Genomic DNA, 14,635 nt, shown 5'->3' on the forward strand with positions numbered 1-14,635 from the left:
AGATGACATTCCTCACAGGAAGTTGCCCGAAAACATGATTCAATAAAGATTAAGATAAACTTTAGCGTTAGCATGTTGCTAAGTTAAAACAATGGCAAACATTATTTCTAAAAAGACTGAATTATTGTTAAATAATTTACCAAGGTTCTAACGTACGTTTATTCTGCCTATCTCTGCCGTACCCATGCATGCATTCTTACCCAGCCGTATGTAGAGCACATACTGCACTGCTTCTCTGGGTTGTGTGTACAAGATGCTGCCCCTCATGCTCAGCCACATTATAGCGCTCTCGCAGATCAGACAGCTGAGCAGGATGCCGAGGTAACCGCGACCGTGGTCCACAAGAGTGACTGAGCATGACTGATCCGTACTGTACGGCAAACCGAAGAGAACCACGGACAGAACCACCAGCCTGCAAAAAGAACGCAACCAGAATGTCACATAAATGTACAAAAAAAGATAATGTGATATGGGATTTAGTGTTTCGGGTCGGACTAAAATAGATCTCTTATGTTTACATCCAACAAACATAAGCGCAAAACATGAAGAGCAAATTATATTGTCATGGTGCTCAAAGGTTAAACTGATAGTTCACCCAAAAATGAAAATTCTGTCATCATCTACTCACCCTCAGATTGTTTTAAACCTGCATAAATGTCATTGTTCTGCTAAACACAAAGGAAGATATTCGGAAGAATGTCAGTAACCAAACAGATCCCAACCCACTTTGACTCCCATAGTTTTTATTTCCCCTGCTATTGCAGTAAATGGGGGATGAGATCTGTTTGGTTACTGACATTCATCCAAATATCTTCCTTTGTGATCATTTTTGGGTGAACTATCCCTTACGTGTCATTTTTCGTTCTTATACTTCTTCTTATTCCAGGAGAATAAAAAAACTATTATTTACGTAAAAAGTTGAACATGAACGTTGCTAGATAATAAAAAAATATTCAAAAAGTATAAATGCAAAGACATGACATTTTTACACTTTAGGAAAAACTTCAAAGTCAATAATCTTCTGTTCAGTTGCGGTTTTACATGCCTAAATTCACCTATAAAAGAAATTCAAAGACATGATGAAGCTGTGAACTTGTTGAGACAGCTCATTTTCTTACAGGTTTGAATATTTTATTATTCATAAAAGTCACATGCAAAACCCACTAAACACACGCACAGACTCACCATATGCAGTGGACTATAAACAGAAAGAAAGCCGGCAACACCAGGTCATCACTGCCAACTGACCAGCGTCGCCGAAACAGTACCATGCCCGGCATCACTGCCCTGAAACACAGATACAAACAGTTACAGACTGTCTCACACGCAGCGTTTACATACAGTACAATTTACATTTATCTGGTCTTGCATGGACACAATGAAAACATCGAACTGCTGTTCCAATAAGAAACTCCTCAATTCATCTTGGCATTCATTTATAACAGCAGCCACTCTTTGATAAACGGACTCATACTGAAACTGCCTGAAAACAACATTGTAGAAGAAATTAATCACAATACAATATAAGGGAAGATAGTTCAACAAGAGAGCATTGAAGGAACTTGAAATTAAAAGAGAAGAGGAAGTAAGAATACTAAAGTAAAATCAATGTTGCGCAATAGGACTGAAAGAACACACTTTTGCATTTAAACTAAAGTTTTACATATTCAAAACAAAGGGTGTACAGGGTGGTTGCTTACAGACCCAAGGGAAAAGACCCCATACCCAAATCTATCCCCAAAACACAAAGAAAGATATTTGGAAGAATATTTGTAACCAAACCGTTCTGGGGCACTATTGACTAGAATAGCAGAGACATAAATACTATGATAATAGCAATGATGCCCCAGAATTGTCCCACTCTTCAAAATATTTTATTTTGTGTTCAACAGAACAAATAAACTTATTTGAGAAGGGAACATATTTGAAACAACTTATGGCTGAATGAATGATGACATAATTTTATTTTTGGGTGAACTATCCCTTTAATATGACAGTATAGGTTGAATCTGCCATGATGTAATTTCAAACAAAATTTAGCTCAAACATTATTTGTTTCACTAAATCTCTTCAGCAAACCAAACAGAACTTTCAGGAAAAGTTTGCCGTTGCTTGTCAACCACCACTGGTCCGTGACCATGACAATAAATGTGGGTGTTTTCTGGAGCACCACTTGTTTTGAGTGAATCTTTTCCAGTTAATTTCTTTCCACTGAGGTCAAACAGGAACATCATCCAAGCAAACAACAGCAACAATATACAAGAAGCATGAACGCATTTGAACACACTGAATATTTGCATACTCAATCATAGCCATGCCTCCTGAAACAGCTGCTTAGCCTTTTTACAATTAGTTTTTCCTTAAAGGAAAAGTTCATCTCAAAATCAAAACGGTGTGATTTTTTAATCACCCACATGACATTCAACATGTTTTAAGACCTCCCAAAGTCTTCGGACCACAAATAAAAATATTTTAGGTGACATCCAAGAGATTTCCAGGCCTCCTTATAGACATCATGGTAATATTTGTTGTCAATGTCCAAAAAAGTACAGAAGTCATCATCAAATTGGTCCATCCGCTCAAAGTGGCTCAATTGAATTTTTTTGAAGTGACGACAGTACTTTATCTCAGCGAAACAAACCAAAATAACGACGCTAATCCATGTAGGTGAGTAAAAAAATTACACAATTTTGATTTTGAGATGACCTTTTCCTTTAAAACACAGAATTAAAAATGTACTCCCAAAGTACATTCCCACCAGCACACAAGTGATTCCTCTTACCAGCAATTTTATGAGTTACGTGTCAAAGTTTAGTGCTCCGAGAAAGATTGAAGTAGTAGCAATGGCAGTACTGAAACTGGCTCATGCAAACCCCACTAGCAACAAGATGATCAAGACAGAGAAAATGAGACAGAGAGAGACAAAGAGAGAGAGAGATTCTTGTGGTTGTCAGTGAACGAGGGCCAATGATGGTTTCCATGACAACCACTTACGGTCTGATGTGTAATGTTTCAAACCAAACTTCCATTGCGTGTGGTATTTATATTTAAACATGTGATGAGGTCGATAGATGTACCCTGCGTCCCAATTCGCACACTATTCATCCTAAATATTTTTTGACCTTAATTGCACAAAACATGTAAACACTATTGACACTATTTACTAGTTTTGAGGTCAACAATTTGTCTGTCACGATGAGGAAGTGAAGTTGGTGACAACCTCTGGTAAAAACAATCCATGATAATATTACCCGCAGCTCATTGTGAGAGAAATAGTGTCCTAAAAGCAGAAGAACTAGGACACAGCAAAATACTTTAGATCATATAAAGTGTTGTTTGTCTGTTTTTGAGGTGATAGGTAAAGGATAATAAAGGATTTTATGGTTTTATTGTTCTTTTTATAGACTGGGGTGAAGGGACACACCCTGGCAATGCACTTCCCCAAACATGTGTATCTTTGCTTTAGGTTTTTGGGAGTGGAGGTTAAAGTCAACATGAAGTCCAAACAGACGTGTCACAGATAAGCGCCATGACAGGGACCAACACACACATTACTTTCACACAAACGACAGTATGTCGTTAAATTACTGCTAAAGATCTGCAACACATCTGCTGTGTATAAACATCTGATAAACGTCTTAGAAAAGAGAGTTTAACATACATTCTAAGTCATGAGCATCTTACAGACATCTTCTAGATGTATATATGACTTCTAACAGGAAATGTATTGCTGATGAGCAAACAATAACACTGAATAAATACGTCTTGCAGATGTAAATGCAGCCATCAAATAGACATCTCCCAAATGTATGTGTGCTATCAGAGAACTGTTTGCCGGTAGACGAACAAATACCATCAGCTGCCAGGTTTGTTTTGCTTGTTGTGTGCTATTTGTATTTAAATTGAAGAATGAAAGTTTATTGAGGTTCTCTGCAGCTTTGTGAAAGAAAATACACCGTGCAAAAATCTTTAAAAACACATTTAAATACACACAGTTGATTATGACGCAATTTGCAACACAACCCTAAACCCTAGATCGATAAAATACACATTCAAACAATGAGGAGATTAACAGTACCACAAAACATTCACGTGACTCCACAGGGACATTTTAAGACTCCATAAAGGCAGAATTCTGCTATAAAATGAACCATTTTGTGTAATCTATGAAGTAAATTTGTACAAACGGAGGTCTCCTGTTAAAGACACACAGATAATAACAGTATTATTACATAAATTAAAAAAATATCTATAATTTTTTATTCATTTGACAGTCTAAGAGGCCGATCACATAGAAATTGTATTGCTGCTATTTGCTTCTTTTGAATAATTTACAGTTTGCAGGGAGTGTTTTGCACGCTGCTCATGTGCGCCTGGGCGCCTCACGTTTTTGCCATCTGCTGTGTCTCACATGAGCGTCTTAAATTGAAAAAAAAATTTGCGTCTAAAGCCGTGCGGAAGATGCAAGCAGCGCCTTTTTTTCTCTTCAAATAACCCGCGATGCCGCACTTAGAAAAGTTTAACTATTTCTATCTTGATGCGGCGCCTACGCGACTAGAACAATTTGCCTGTGTCGCCCCCCCCCATATGCGATGACCTGCCACGCATCTACATTTAAAATAAGGAATATGCGCGCAGAAAAAAAGTGAAATGTGAATCGGGTCTATGAGCAGAGAAGATGTCATGGATTTTTATTCCTGTTGTCCAATCGAATTAATGGAGAGGCGGATATTCCTTTATGGTGACGGAACTTTACAGTTGCTTGAAACGTCCAAAGACTGCAATGGAGGCGAAATTTGAGTTGGCTGAGCTCTTTTCAAAGAGTCAACCAAAAGAGCCTTGCGTTTTCGAACATGAATGGCATGTTCTGTCTGATCGACCCCCTTCACTACAACTATAACAGTGAAAACAAGCATATTACGTCTTTCATCATCTACTCTGTCATGGTGCCTGTGATGCGTGCCGTTGAATTTATTCTACATCTGACAATAAACACAGACACACACACACTCATTCAAACTCTGACGTAAACCCACAAACACTGCAGGTGGAGCTGGAAGATGTTGAAAGGACTAAGTGGGCGGCTGTGAAAGTGAAACATGATGAGGATGCTGGGAGAAGAGGACTAGCATGAAAATTAAGAGTGAAAAAAAGAGAAGAGAGGGAGCAAGAGGGAAGAGAGAGAGAAAGAAAGAGAATTGAGATGGAAAAATTAAAACAAGAGGAAAGGGGTAAAGGAAGAGAGAGTTGGAGAGGAGGAGGAAAGGTGGAAAGAAGAGAAGGGAAAAAGAAACAGAAAGAAAGGAGGAAGGAAAAAATTGGGAGCGGGAGATATTGGAGAAGCAGTGGAGAGTGGGTGTGTGTAGCACATGCTCCTCAATCTAAAAAAAGGACGAGCGCGGTTGAAGCCAAACTCTGAGTGTGGATGGTTAGATGACGAAGAAATGAGATGTATGAGGGAAGTGATGCTGAGAACACAGATAACAGTTCACCTAGAAAATGCTGTCAGCATTTACTGTCACTTCATTCCAAACATATCCGACTTTCTATCATTGAACAGGTAAAAAGAAAATCCACTGCTGAAAAAGGTGTTTCTGAAATACTTCATTTCTGTTGTACGGCACAAACTCAACTACACATTTAATTTTGATTTTAAATGTACAGTGTATGATATTAAGCGGCATTTAGTGGTGAGGTTGCGTATTGCAACCAATGGCTCCCTCCACCACTCCATCCCTCCCGTTCAAAGCACTACGGCGGCTGACACAGAACTAAGATGTTGTCACATTTTTGCTTCTTTGCAGTTTGCAGAAGGATATAACATACTTACAAAACACGCTCTCTAGAGAAGTTTGCCCATTTAGGGCTTCTGTAGAAACAACATGGCGTATTCCATGTAAGCGGACCCGCGGTGTATGTAGACAGAAACAGGTCATTCTAAGGTTATAAAAACATAACGCTTCATTATGTAAGGTCTTCATACACCTGTGAAGACATAGTTATGCATATTATATTGCATTTCTGTCAATAGATCCTCTAAAAAATTACACACTGGATCTATAAAGTCATCTGCAAAAGCATCCGACAAACACAAATAATGCAAGTTTCATTCAAACTAAAGAAACACATGCAGTAGAGGATGATTATTGTTACACTAGTTAAAAAGACAAAGATGAATGGTTTAAAGGTAACAGGAAGGAAAGATGTGTAACACATAGAAACACATAATATGTTTAGCCCTGCAGTGCATTAAATAAAGTGTTGACTTCATAATGGAAAAGAGGGATTATGTATTGGCATGCTGAGGTATGAGCTGGGGGTGGGACGACAAAAGAACAGCATGTGGAGAAATAAATAGGGCATGACAGGGAGAAAAAAAGTATTGAGCGTGTGGCAGGCAGAAAAAGAGAGACAGAAGACCTGGTTTCTGCATCAAAACTCGCCGCAGGACTCACAATTTTGTCCTTGCGAACACACTGAGGGACTGTTCACACAGAAAACACGATTTTTCAGTTGTTGCTTAAAGAGTATACTTACATGAGATCAGGAAAATTACATTTCATGCAGTGTATAATGTGCCGTGTTTGAATGTAAGTAGAATGTCAAGTTGTAAATCCGAAGGTGAATTAATTAAGTTTTTAGCTTGGAAAAAGGGAGTCGACTCCAAATCACGCAAACAAGTCGTCCCCAGTCCGATTCGCGAACCGCTGCGGATTTACGTCGCTAAATATAGTCCCGGCCCACGTTTTGTTTAGGACTGCCCACAAAAACTTCACTCTTCTCCCCCAAATACTGTAGCTTGTGAGCCTCATTCGCGGTAGACGAATCACAGCAGACTAGACCATCTGACCAATCACATGACACTAGGCTAGAGGAAAGGAGGGGATTAGACAGATGAATCGCAGAACGAATCATTCAAGAGTCAGTCAAGAAATAAGGTATGAATAACTGCCTATTATTACGAAAGAAGTTTTTATACACCCATGTATATAAACTTGTTGTGGGACACTCCATAAACCAAAGTGGGACCTTAAAAATACCTAGTTATGTACTCTTTAAGGAACGCTGTACAGGTACTACAAGATTATATTTGGATGTCTTGTATTGTTCTGATATTGTGTAACGTTACAAATAGTATAAACCTTTCAAGATCAGCTGATATGCTCTTGTACAGGCCACAGGTCGGTAATACGTTTTTAAAGCTCCTGTCCTTTTGGTTACCAAACACAAATCAGTGGCCCCCAAAGGCATTTAAACATCTCATACATACTTGAAAAGGAACAACATTGCGTTTGAAGTCTAATCATCGCTATTATGGACTAGTAAATATAACCCCAGATCGCTCTGTGGTCATATTCAAATAAATGACATGCAAATGCTTGTATTGAGAACGTTCATCTATAACACTGTCAGTGCGAGTCATAAATGAAAGCAGTCGTAATTGAGGAGCAAATAGTTTCTTTAATTGTTGATTTTTTTCTCATCTCTGATGACTATGAAGCAGAACAGTGGCGGTTCATGGGAGGATGGCTCTGTTTAATATCAAGTCACGCTGCTGTGCTGTGCCTAACCCCAGTTTATATGCCGTGAACACGTTCCAAATATAGCGCATCTGAACTCACATGAGATTTCAGGGACCATTTCAAAAGAAAATGGTTCTGGGTCTGTTTCTATTTTGTTCAAAATTGCCTAAACAAATAAAGGGCCATTGAACACCTTTATAGTGGACAGGACCAGATGAGCTATTCTTCATCGATATTACAGTTAAAACCATTAAACATTTCAAATATTGTCTTGAATTTAATTTCATAAACTAAAATAAATGAAAATTAGAAAGCCGTAATCTGAAACAAGCTTAAATTGAGGCACTAAAATAAAATTACAGAACATAAATAAAAACTGAAGTAAACTAAATTAAACGTATAAAGTAATATCAAAATAAACACTTAAATGACACACAATTACATAATAAAATTGCAAAACACTGAAAATATTTTATAAAATCTAATTCAAAATATTAATGAAATACAAGTAAAAAATAAAACAAAGCTCTCCTCAAAACACAAACTTTGGTGACAGTTTGCAAAGAATGCTGGGTAATCCGCTTTATCAGTGCTGGCCTTACAAAATGCACCCATTGCCGTCATAGCAGCCAAAAATAATGTGTACGTGTATATACACAATGATGGAGCAGATGAAAATCGTTCTGCCCTTATTCTATTTTTGGAAGCTTTATCAATCAAGAACTTTTATTCCGGATGACACATGCATGACGGTCACGTCCAAGAAAATGTCAATCAATGGACTGATTCACATATGAATCACTTCTAACTCGAGAGACTGATGAAAAGACCAATCAGGGATGGAAGAGATTCACCAATAGGAATCTGAACATTCCGAGCCTTCATAATGAATGTTTTGGTGTGTTCATACCAAATGCGAACAATCGCGTTCCACGATCTTTATTACTCGTGGGAAAAGTTTGTTATTTTTGCGTGAATGACCGATGACGCGAAACATCACTTGATTGCGAGTGTCTTCACACCTCTATAGGGGTCTTTGCGTTGTCTTTCTATGTAATTTACAAATCGTTAATTAGCATCTGGTGTGAACCCAGTATTAAGTGATGATTACCTTGCACTTTGCATTATTTAAAAAAACATGCAAATCTCTCTGGACACGTTCATGCTGCGTGCTAAAATATGGTTTATACAGCTTGAACTGTGAAGAGATGATTATATAAAGCAAAGATCTGTTTAAAGTCAACATCATAAAATCTAACTTTTCCTATTTGCTGACTTAATGCACAGCAATTTTTGTGGGATAAATATAAATGTAATCTTTCATAAACACTTGCCCCAAATCCTCCTTATTCTGGTTTACTCTACACCACATTTTTGTCTGTTAAGATAGTAGTTACTTTGTCAGATTATGCAACTCCTAAATTGTTCTTTACCATGTCACCTTGTCCACAGATCTTCACACCACCTTCAGAACCCGTCACAGAAGACAGAAATGTAATAAACATGCTAGTATTTCTATCAGGATATTGTGAAGATGTTTATGACAAACATAGATAAAAACATATGATTCTTGCATTCCGATGCCTCTTGTTGTTTACGAATCAACACAACACCCTGCTTCAAACCGATGAATCAAAAATCGGGTTGATATTGTGTAGCATATTTCAGAATTACTTTTTTTAGCAACTCTTTAGTGCTACTGTTTTCAAAGCGCCAAACGCAAAACCAAAAATTCTACCTTTTTGGTTTTTAGCCAAAATGTTTATTTTAATGAATCTTCATGACACGATGCACACATGGCTTAAAATGTATTGCAGAAGCTAAAACCATTTCGTACAATACAGTCTCTATATAACTGTAGGCCACATACAATCTCTTGATGTAGTTTCCTTTCATGACAGATGCCAGGATGCTGAGGGGACAACGTCCCTCTTGTTCATGCAGAGCCCCGTTTTAAGAGAGAATCTCTAAAGCTCAGCCTTCAATGTTTCATCAAAGGCACAAGAATGCAGCAAACCTGTCCCGCTGCAAAGTGCACGATTAAAAATTCATAGCAAAAACTGAAAAATCAAGGAGTACATTTCTGTGTAAACTGCTAAAACTATTCTAATTTTGCATTTAATTAATTAATTATTTTATTTAATTATTGACTATTCCAGCTTTAGTATCTCGATACCAATCAGTGTCACGTTCCTGTGGCATGTTCATAATTCAAATCTATACAAAAACTCAAGATTTAGATGAAATATATTTCAGATATTTCAGCATCCGAAATAATACCAAAACAGCCTCCATTATTTACAAACCAAAAAAATCTTGAAAAATTGTATATGAGCGTGCCAAATCCTTGGTAACAGAATAAATAATGCGAGCGCGTTGGCCCTTCTTGACCAACCAGTGTTACGCCACATCTCGTCGCGACTCAACAAAGCCCATTATAAACACGACATTTGTTGCATCTCGTTGGAACATTATTAGTGATTATTAGGACTTATGTAGTCTTTTTACACGTTGCGCGCATGTCTGCATTTGTAGATCTCAAACACAAGACAAACTCAACCCACGTTAGTCTGTAGAAAAGTCTTTAACTCATTCGCCGCCAGCCTCTTTAAAAAGAAGTTGCCAGCCTATGGCAGCGTTGTTAGACATTTTCACCCAATTTTAATGGCTCACAGTTATTTTTCTGTAAAGAATATATGGACAAACAATATGTCAAATGAAAGAACAGAGTCTCCGCAATTAAACAAAAGAAACCGTATTCTTCTATCTTCTTTGTTCGTTTTTTATCACTCCATAGATGTGGGTAGATTTCTTCAAAAATGCATCATTTTGATTAAACAGCTGAGATCATTAACGTTTTTTGTCAAAGAAACAATCATTAAAAACCACTAAGACATATACGTTCTAGGTTCTGGGATTCTGTGCTTTTTCCCAGTGGTGTGTAATTGCGCCACCTGCTGTACAACAGTACAAACACTGATCGCCGTAATAATTTGTCTTTGGCGGGGAAGCTTTTTTTTTAAATGACGTGATAACTCGTCAATGGCGGTGAAAGAGTTAACAATGACAATATAGTTACAGACTGCGAATTTGAAGCGCCAGTCATGCAAAGTTGTAATGATTGGAATGGCCCCACTTTTTAACCAAAGCTTCTATGCATTGCCATTGTCTTGATCTCTCCCAGGTTCGTGAAGCAATCTTTGGTGAAATGCGCTTCACAAACTTGAACATTCGGATTGTTCTTTTCTGGAACAGTGTTGTAAATAAAATGTAACCATTCGTTTTTAGTTGTCTCATCTCTAGGCAGGTCAAAAAAAGAGTCTTTCTTTTCGCAACAAACACACAGCGTCTCCACGACATGGCTGCGGCGGTTACAATACAATGAGATATAAAAGTATGCCCACTTTACTTTTACTTAGATTTGGGCGGTCTTAATCAAATAATGTTTCGAAGTGGCGTATATTTGCCGGGCTGTAGTTACACGAGGCGATTCAGGCAGGTCTGGGTGAGCATTTGCTTTTAGATAGAATGCATCTTTTATTCCGACACTTACATTTTTGCAATCTTACGTGTCTAATACATGCATGGGCAAACTATAATTCACCAAAGACACAGAAAAACACGTATTCGCGCCATATGACCCCTAAAAATATCAGCATATCCACGTTTACCAAGTTTGCAGAAAAACAGCGGCCCCTGTTGTTCAAACTATTTATTTCGATTTTTATATTGTCTCAACCGACTTGAAGCCTCACATATTATAATCGATTTTCAACTGGCTAATGGTGAATCTTTATGTTCCTACAATTATCTTCAGTTAAAATCTGAAATTCACTTCCGTCCTGAAATGACTATACATCTCAAATGATGTAAATGAGATGGATTGGCCAGAGCATCCGTTAACTCCTCCCCTTCAACTGCCAGGCTGCTGCCAGTTTCATTTCAAAATCAATGCAACAGCTGTTTTACAATTTGCAGCAAAAATACACAAGCCACGCCCACGCATGTTCTCCTTTAAAATTCCTTTTCACTCGGGACAGAATATGGAAGTAAAAAAGATTGCAACTTCCTCTTCACAGGGACTCTTTTTAATGAACAGGAAACATAATTTATCTGACTTGAGTCATATATTCTAAAGACAAAATAGTACAACACTTTCTAGCCAGAAATATATACAATGAACATAAACATTACAAATCTTAGATCTCAGATATGTTAACAAGTGCAATTCATCTCTTAGGCCTCACATTTTGCGTCTTTCCACGCTCATATTCGTTATTTTAAATGTAGACGCACCATTGTAGGTGTGTCTGCGCAACATCGAAATGGAAGTAATTCAACTTTTCAGAGTGCGTGCGAACTGCAGGTCATTTGAAGAGAGAAAGTGGCTAGGCTGCATTTTCCGAGTGGTATACGCAAAATGTGAATCGGGCCTAAGGTGTAACAAAGTGTGATTTGAATTCTTCAGCAATCACTGCAGAGCTCTGCAGACCCTGTACTGTCAAAAAAGACTCAGGGCAAAAGAACAAGCCCGATTTGAACCGTGATAAATATGAGCACCCTTTGACTGAGCTACTTTATGTGTAACAGGGCAGGTTGGGTCGACAAGTGTTTCCAAGACCCTAAACTACACAGCCACAAAACAAGGTATGTAAAAGGTTTCCTCCGATGAGCACTTTCAACTAGTTGGTATGATTTATAAGGGGCTTCATGAAATGTCTGGAACATATTTTGTTTAAAAACACTAAATGGCTGTGTAAACAAAACCCTTCTTGCCTTGTCAAAAACAGCTCTGCTCAAAGCAACCCGTTTTGGTGCATGTCTCTTTAAATGATATTGAGTAACAGCGCAGCGCAAACCAACCCCCTTCCGTCAGGGATGTCAACACACGCTTAGTTATGTCGTGGCAATGGTGTAGCTATATATTAATATATATATTAATATTCATACAGCTAAACTCCAATTGTCCATCTGCACTTATTTACAGTAAGTTTAACACTGGCTTTGAATGTTCTATTTAGCCCATGGCTCCCTTGACTATCATATGCTAACGTTATCCTCCTATATATTTGGTACATTTATGTCAATTCAGACTGTTTATAAATATTACTCACAGTTTTGTCTGGTTCAGTCGGTCTCGATCACTCTTGAGGAACAACTTTGAAGCTAATCCTGCTTGTGCTATCCCAGGTTGAAAAAGCACTCCGGCTTGAGGTGATTCACACAAACAAGTAGGTTTTTACTTATGGTTTCTAATGGATTTCCACTAAAAATTAAATAAATCCACCCCTGTCTCTTCCTAGGATTGGACTTCACTGCATGTTGTCTACGAACTTCAGCCATGGCGTCACGTACACCCCTGTCGCTTGTGAAAACAACAATGGCGAAGCGCGGTGGGTGGAACTGTGTAGATTAAGGGGTGTAACATTATAAAAAAATCCGCTTTGAACATCACAACTCGAGCAAAATCTGAACAACTCTTTTTCATCATATGCTTGCAGGAAAGGGACACCATACAAACTTAATGGGTTCTTATATTTCACGTTTTCTGGGTTGCTAGATGCGCCGAGGACCCGATTATAGCACTTAAACACAGAAAAAGTTGGGTTTTTATTAGTGGTGAGACTCTTATCGCGCGATAAAAAAAATGTTGCCGTTAATCTATTCTCAAAGTTGGGTTGGGAGCTGGGTCTATACTACGCAAGCTATGATGACTTTCACCTTGATATTTAGCGCGGATGTATACCAGCTTAACAGCTTAACCGTCATTCGCGGAAGCAGAAGCCGGGTCATCATCTCATAACAAGGACTTCATTCGCGCGATTCGCGCAGCAAGTAGGTCTATCGCCTCCTTGCATTAACATATAAATCACTCGCGCTTGACGCGCCATTCGCGTTTGGTCTGAACACAACATAACGTTACTGTGAAATTACCGCATCAAACGTGACGTGATAACATGGATGCAGCTATGAAGCCGCCGGGTTTGCTTCAGGGAATATACATTTTTAAGAAGCTTCCCAATAGAAACATCGACAAGACTAAGGTTGTTTGCACCTTGTGCAATGCGGAATTGGTTTAAAAAAAAAACTTTCTCTCAACAGGTAGTGGTCTAGCTTTAGTTGAAACCAGTAACTTTGTATTGAGATCTAATGTATTATGGCTCCTGTATGACATATCGCTTGTTGCTCCCTCACTCTTTGTAAGTCGCTTTGGATAAAAGCGTCTGCTAAATGACTAAATGTAAATGTACTGTAGGAGCTCTTCCAGTCTCAAGTACCACCTAAACGCAAATCATCCCTTAGCTAATGCTAAAGTAAACACAAGTGCATCTTATTGAACATAATTTAATTTTCATCACCAATTATCATAGTAGAACAGCTTTCTCAAGCAGTTTGTGATGCATTTTGGAAACAGGAGATGAGCCCCTGGTCTAATGCGCCACCTGGTTTGAGAAACCCGTTCTCAAAGACTTACTTTTAGTCATTATTTGGGTAGCACACATATTCTGAATGCCTTCGGCAGAATTCAAATGAGCCATTTTAATCTAGATTAATCTAGATTAATTCCAAGATTAATCTAGATTAAAAAAATTAATCTATGCCCACCACTAGTTTTTATATGATGTCACCTTTAAGCATCTAACTAGAGAGCAAAAAGTTCAGTCTAGCAAAGTAGACAGTTAATGCGGGCGTTACTCACAGGGTTTCTGCCTAATCTCATATTAATCTTGAGTACCTATAGTGTAGTATTGCATTCGTATCTTTGAAGAGTATTTAGTTTGATAACATTTACAAAAGATAGATAGAGCTTTACGATGGTTTCCGAAAATATATGGCGCGTGCAGGGGGAGGGGCAGGCTGAACCAAAGCACGTGCGCACCCATTGGCAACAAAACACAGACATTAGTTTCACTCACCGCATGTCCGGCATCTTTTAGCGCTGGAACGGCTCCATATATCAGTTTCAAACGATCTCCAAATCCAGCATTATATCCACCGTTTATATAACATTCTTCACCCAAATGCAGTGAACAAACTAACATCTGAGCTTCACGAACGTATGCTCTCTCTCTCCTGCTTACAAGTGAAAGTGACATCTGCCAATGCTCCTT

At 38.3% G+C, this 14,635-nt stretch overlaps 1 protein-coding gene across 1 annotated transcript in view; it reads right to left on the reverse strand.

Annotated features, from left to right (window-relative positions):
* dagla (diacylglycerol lipase, alpha) overlaps positions 1-14,635 on the reverse strand; it is a 37,080-nt gene that overhangs the window by 19,775 nt on the left and 2,670 nt on the right. The window contains 2 exon segments of the mRNA XM_056745122.1: positions 201-412; positions 1,186-1,287. Coding sequence (XP_056601100.1) covers positions 201-412; positions 1,186-1,280 — 307 coding nt within the window. The 5' untranslated portion in view covers positions 1,281-1,287.

The sequence above is a fragment of the Triplophysa dalaica genome, chromosome 1, assembly GCF_015846415.1.
Source record: "Triplophysa dalaica isolate WHDGS20190420 chromosome 1, ASM1584641v1, whole genome shotgun sequence".
Classification (NCBI taxonomy): domain Eukaryota; kingdom Metazoa; phylum Chordata; class Actinopteri; order Cypriniformes; family Nemacheilidae; genus Triplophysa; species Triplophysa dalaica.